Here is a 6,607-nt window from a genome sequence, read left to right on the forward strand (position 1 = left end):
ATTCAGGAACTAGGAAATTGGACTAAGCCATATATTAGGGTTAAACTCGGCCAGAAAGAACCCTTTACTTACTTCTTACAAACATAACTAAGGCTGTACAATTAGGAGTGACAGACCCTGAAGCTAGACATGTACTAATTGAATCCTTGGCTTTTGAAAATGCCAACTTAGAATGTAAGAAGATCCTTGGGCCTTTAAAGGTTAAATGAATGGATCTTGCATACAATGAATGTTGAAACATTTGACTATAATACTGAAGCTTTGGTAGGAAAAGCGATTTCCAATGGTATGAGGAGACATCAAAATGGTGAATGTTTAATAATGGCAGAATAGGACATCTAAGAAGGGACTGTAGACAAGGAATTCCTAGGAATAATGTCTCCTCTGGGAATGGCAAGAATAGGAGGACTCAGTCTTCTGCTATATGTAGGAGGTGTGGCAAAGGCCGACATTGGACTAATGAATGTAGATATTGAAGAGACAGTAGACATTGTAGACAATGAAGAGACAGACAGGGCATCCCAATACCACTGAGAAACTCCTTTGGGGGCCTCTCACAGATCCTGAAGTCAAACAAGACCCAGTCATTTCTGGTCACTGTGGAGAACATGTCTCACCAGGAAAATTAAGCAATTTTGTGCCTACTGAATGATGGAATAGACCTGGATGATGAGTAAAAAACTCCAGTAAGAAATGTATATTTTGACTGACTTCTATAAATGATCAAAGACCAAAGCTAAGAGTGCATATAAATGGCATTGTAATTGTGGGTTTGATAGACACAGGTGCAGACGTGAGTATCATTACTCCAGAATCTTGGCAACCAGACTGGCCTTTTCAAGAGGCGGATGTTCAGTTCTTAAGAATTGAAACCCTATCTCAAGTAAAACAAAGCACAAAGTAGGTTGAATGCACAGGGTCAGAAGGACAGAAAGGAAGGCTGAGGCTATATGTAGCTAATATTGCAGTGAACTAATGGGGCTGTGACCTACTGCAGCAATGAAATACCCAGGTTAACATTCCTGCAGTCTCCAAAACTCATGTTTCTGGGAAGGATATTATAAGGTACTATATATAAAGGTCACCAGCCATTCTGGCTGTACAAGAACACAAAGCAGCAAGCAAACCTTCAGAGGCACTATCAGCCTTGCCTTTAAAGTGGTTAACTAAGAAACCCATATGGGTTAATCAATGGCCTTTAATGGAAGACAAACTGCAGGTTTTAGAACAGCTGGCACAGGAGCAATTAGATGCTCACCATATTGAAGAATCAACCAGCCCTTGGAATTCTTTTGTATTTGTTCTTTTTTTTGCCAGGCTGTGACTGTTTATTAACTGACCAGATTACAAAAATACCATGGGCAATACCTTAGTTCATCCGTCTAATAAGCCTGTTTATCTGGTCTTCCCTGTTGCCAGCATCTCCACCTTCCACAAAATGAGTTGTCTTTTTCTTCATTCCACGTCGTGGAGAAGATAATTTGAAGGCCCACAGGAAGTTATTCGCTTCCTTGAAGCGTTTTCCAACTGTATAGATCTCATGAATTAGATTCTCTATGCAGATGATGCCATATTTACCAAGAGATCGAGCAATCAAGGAATTATCTGTCAAGGCAATTCTCTTCTTATGAATTTTGCCATAGCCGCGTTTGTAGATGAGCTCATTTACTGACTTCAGATTGGGGTACCCCCATGCAATGTATGGTTCCACAATCCTCAGCATGTTAATTGAAGCCTTGTTGAGCTTAACAAAGGTGCCGTTGAAGATCTGCCGAAGACGAAGAAGCTGCAACACCTTGCGCACCTTTGGGCTTACACCATTGATACCTCGGATTCTGATGACGAACGCCAGCTTTGGTTCTGCGGGCACGTAGAAGTTCCCAGCTTTCCTTGCCATCCTAGCCATGAGAATCTCTGTCCGGTACATCTGCCTGTACTCCTTGTGATAGTACTTTGCCTTTTCATAGATGAGCTTCCTCTGGGCCCTTCGCAGAGACTTCAGGGCCATCTTCTTCGGAAGGCGCTTCACCTTCAACTCTGCGAAATTCCTTCGCTTTTTCTTCAGGGTTCCCGGCGCAGCAGGAACCTTTTTCTTCTCCGGCACAGCCTCCATGGTTCCAGGCGGAAAAAAAGAGCCTGTATTTGTTCTTAAAAAAAGAATCTGGTAAATGGAGAATGATGACAGATCTAAAAGCGTCAACATGGTTATCCAACCTATAGGCTCTCTTCAGGCTAGGATTCCTCTGTTTTCTCTATTAACAAAAGGATGGCTTCTTAGAGTTATTTATTCAAAAGGTTGTTTTTTTCACTATACTTTTTTCAAGAAAAGGATTGAGAAAAAATTGCTTTCACAGTACCTACTTATAATAATTCTCAGCCTACTAGGAGATACCAGTAGACTATTCTTTCACAGGGAATGCTCAATAGTTCTACCCTATGCCAATACTTTGTAAATCAGCCATTGGAAATAATACACAAGCAACTTGATAAGTCTATAATTTACTGTTACATGGACTATACTTTCTAATCTCACTCAAATGCAGATACTTTAGAAAGAATGTTTGAAGAAGCAAAAAAATTTGCATAAATGGGGATGACAAATTGCTCTTAAAAAATACAAAGAGGAGATTGTGTCAATTACCTAGGTTATAAAATAGGTTTACAGAAAATTAGAACACAAAAGGCACAAATTAAGAGAGACCAATTGTAAACTCGTAATGACTTTCAAAGATTGCCAGGAGATATTTCCAGTCAACTACAGTTTGACCTAACAATTTACTTAAACAAAACTTTAGATAATGACAAAGAATTAAATAGTCCCAGAGAATTAACAGCTGAAGTGGAAAAAGAATTGATGGTTGTTGGAGGGAAATTACAGAAGGTACATGTAGGTAGAGTGAATCCAAATCTTACTTATATTCTAGTCATATTGTTTTTCAGAATTTCTCCTACAAGAATTTTAATGAAGAGAAATGATATTATCTTAGAATAGATCTTTTTACCACATAAACCAAGGAGAAAAATAAAAAAAAAACTTATGTGGGAAAAAATCTCTGAATTAATTATAAAAGGTAAATTGAGACTTTGTCAATTAGCATGTATAGACCCAGCAGAAATTACAGTGCCTTTCACTACTGATGAAATCAAAAAGTCATGGGAAGATGATGAAGCATGGAAAAGAGCTTGTGCTATATTTTTGGGAGAAATTAATAAAAATTATCCAAAAAGTGATAGACTTATCCTTATAAAGAGAACTTCTTGGATTCTTCCCCGAATTATACGTGATGCTCCAATAACTAGAGCCCATACATTTTATACTGATTTAAATAAATCAGGGAAGGCAGGTTACAAATCAGTAGAAATGAATAAGATAGAAAAAACCCTTATAGATCTGTCCAGAAGACAGAATTATATGCTATTCTCATGGTTCTAAGCGATTTGAAACAACTTCTTAATATAGTTACTGATTTGCAATATGCAGAATGCATTTTCTTGCATATTTAAACCACTGTGTTTATACCAGATGATACAGAATTGACTTCATTATTCAAACAGTTTCTAGATATAATCAGGAATAAGCTTTGTCCTAAATACATAACACACCTCTTATCCCGTACAGGCCCTCTAGCAAAAGTTAATGCAGAAATTGATTAATTATTGATTGGAAGTGTGCTGAAGGCCTCAGAATTCCATAAGAAACATTATTTCAATAGCAAAGGTTTAAAGAAAGAGTTTTCTATTACATGGCAACAAGTGAAGGAGAATATGAAGAGGTGTCCTACTTCTTTCTATAATCAATCACCATTACCAGCAGGGAGTAACTGAAAGGGTACTCAAAGAAATGAGATCTGGCAGATGTATGTGTTCCACTTTAAAGAATTTGGGAAATTAAAATATGTACACCACACCATTGATACTTACTCTGGTTTTCAATTGAGCTCAGAAAAGGCTGATTCAGTAATAACACATTTATTAGAAGTTATAGCTATCATGGGTATACCTGTACAAATAAAGACAGATAATAGTCTAGCATATGTCTCAAAGAAATTGAAACAGTTTTTTGCTTATTATAATATAATATACAGGTATACCAAACAATCCTACAGGTCAGACAGTTATAGAAAGATCAAACTATAAAGAATATATTAAAATCAGGAAGGGATGGAAAACACCCCCAGAAATATATTGCATAATGCTCTATTTTATTTGTTGCATAATGCTTGAATTTTCTTAATGCTATTGAGAAAGGGACAACAGCAGTAGAGAGACATTGGCTAATAGAAAAGTTTTCTGAATTATATCAGTCAGTGTATTTCAAGGCTCTGTTGACTTCACAATGGAAACCACAAGATGTGCTAATTGGGGAAGGGGTTTTGTTCTTATTTCAACAAGAGAAGAAAAGTTATGAATACTATCAAAATTAATAAAGATTCAGTTTTAAAAAGATAAATCTCTTGAGAAAGAGAAATGACAGCTCATCCAAAGTGGTGACAACCATACAAGTGGTAAGGAAACCTCGTAAGAATTTGGGAAGGGTTCTGTTCTTGTCTTTGCATTAAAATACTCATGTACAAAAAAGTCAAGAGACTCTGGACATCAAGATGCCTAATGAGGAAAAAATAGTTGTCCAGATAGGATCACAAAACATAGAGAATTGTGATTTATGAGTACGGATCATCTGAGGGTGAGAATCTCTGAATATTAAACTATAGTAATAGTTATGATTTACTTAAAAATCAAAGCAGGCCTTGGAATTGGACAATGGCTCTGTCCTTCTCTAAATCCAAATATGTTGTAAAATAAAAATTTAGGGTTTCTGTCTTATGTCAGGAGCCATGGTATGGGATAGAAAGAAGAAAGAATTTAGAAAAATTTTTACTTTTCCTCATACCTATTTTTGTCTCTATTGTACTTTTCATTGAAAATACATCTGTATAAAGAATGTTGAAGTTTTCCACAATAAACAATGAATTTTCCTGCGGTAATTGTTGAAGTTTCCAGAAAGAAGATGAGGCCCCACAACAATGACTCCACCTTCTTGATATGATGTCATGATGGTGATAGCATTATTGTAAGACCTGTTTTGGTACCAGCTGCTCAAGATGGTTCTAATTTTGTTAGCTGAAATGGTGCACCTTTTTAGCATTCTGGACAGAACTCCAAATAGGATCCTCAGAAATACCTTAATGAATACTCAGAGATTATTTGCAATTATATCTCATAGTAATCTTGAAACTTAACCATCATTTTACTTTCACAGGATACCATAAAAAGAACATTGTTCCCATAACAGCTGGAAGTAATTCTAGAAGCTTATATCCCCTCTCCCAACAAAGTTTGTCCTTAGGGTTAGGGACATCAATTAGGGGTTGATTATAATTGGTATAGGGTTTGCAGGGGAAATTATGTAGGCTCAGAAAATCTCTTTGAAAAAAAGGGAAATTGGATGGAATAATAGATTAGTATGAGCTCACTCACACTAATAATAGTAATGAGTAATAGAGTGAATAGTTTTGAGCTATTATTTATAGACAATTTACATTGGTATAGATTCTTATATGTTTAAACAAATTAAAATTATATCGAATATGTTACTATTTCTGTTTACAATATTTGTACACCTATGCAAAGCTATTTTGTCATATTGTATGTATGCATGCTTATATCTCTGCTTAAGACATTTTGTATATTGATAAAGTTTTAGGATATATTTACCATATTGCAATATATAGTTCTACCTCTGATCCATATACTTAGAAATTGTTTACATTCTGAGATCATTGTCCTCATTTCTTGCACAGTTACTTAAAGATTGTTTAATAATCTAATATGAAGTCTTAGTCTTTAAGTTATATAGGTATTAAAAATTATAGGTCAATAGTCATCCATGTTTGTCATAGTTATAGTTAGACTAATCAGGTTCTTTAGATGCATACAGAGACTGTATTTTGCACACATATGTAATATATTTTAATAACTTAGGATTCTGTTGATGTGAGACATGATTGCTCCTGGCAGCACTGATCTATTCCCGAGAGAATGTTGAGCACTGAAGACACTCCACTTGGAGCTTGATTTTTTTCTTTGCAAAATTGGCCTTTGGGCAAGGAACTGTCCATGCATTGACCACTAACAAAATGCATGATGTCCAAACAGAACAAGCAGGATACAAGAAAAAAGACTGCCAAATCTTGCCAAGACAGAGTAAGACAGTTTTGAAAAATTTGCTGCCTCTGAAAATCTTCTGTCAGTTATTCTAGACCTTAGCCAAAGTTGGTTGCTCCAACATTGCAAGTAAGACTTTGGGTGATTGCCTAGGTAGCTTAGATGTCAAATTATCTCAGATTATCTCTGACATTTGTTGCACATTTTGGAAGTTGCTTGATTGCACTTCCTGCTTACTCAAGTGATATCATTTCCCTTCTCTGGTATTTGATGTCTAGATAGTCATAGTTACTTTCCTCTCATGACTTGGCCATGTTCTTTCTTTCTTTCTTTCTTTCTTTCTTTCTTTCTTTCTTTCTTTCTTTCTTTCTATTTTTTTCTCATTTTCCAAAAATCTAATTATTACATCCACTATTTTTCCATGCACCTATTGGTCATTCTT

The 6,607-nt window shown here is 35.8% G+C and overlaps 1 protein-coding gene across 1 annotated transcript; it reads right to left on the reverse strand.

Moving 5' to 3' along the window:
- Window positions 1–1,287: 1,287 nt before the first annotated feature.
- On the reverse strand, window positions 1,288–2,129 carry LOC125410170 (large ribosomal subunit protein uL30). Its single transcript, XM_048449565.3, has one exon. The coding sequence runs from the start codon at window positions 2,111–2,113 to the stop codon at window positions 1,370–1,372; it is 744 nt and encodes a 247-aa protein (XP_048305522.1). The 5' UTR covers window positions 2,114–2,129; the 3' UTR covers window positions 1,288–1,369.
- Between the last annotated feature and the right edge of the window lie 4,478 nt (window positions 2,130–6,607).

Source organism: Myodes glareolus, chromosome 19 (genome assembly GCF_982192425.1).
Source record: "Myodes glareolus chromosome 19, mMyoGla1.1, whole genome shotgun sequence".
NCBI lineage: Eukaryota > Metazoa > Chordata > Mammalia > Rodentia > Cricetidae > Myodes > Myodes glareolus.

What these genes read in the sequence shown, in the direction of transcription:
- LOC125410170 (XM_048449565.3), bottom strand. Translation starts at nt 2,113, where the DNA reads ATGGAGGCTGTGCCGGAGAAGAAAAAGGTTCCTGCTGCGCCGGGAACC.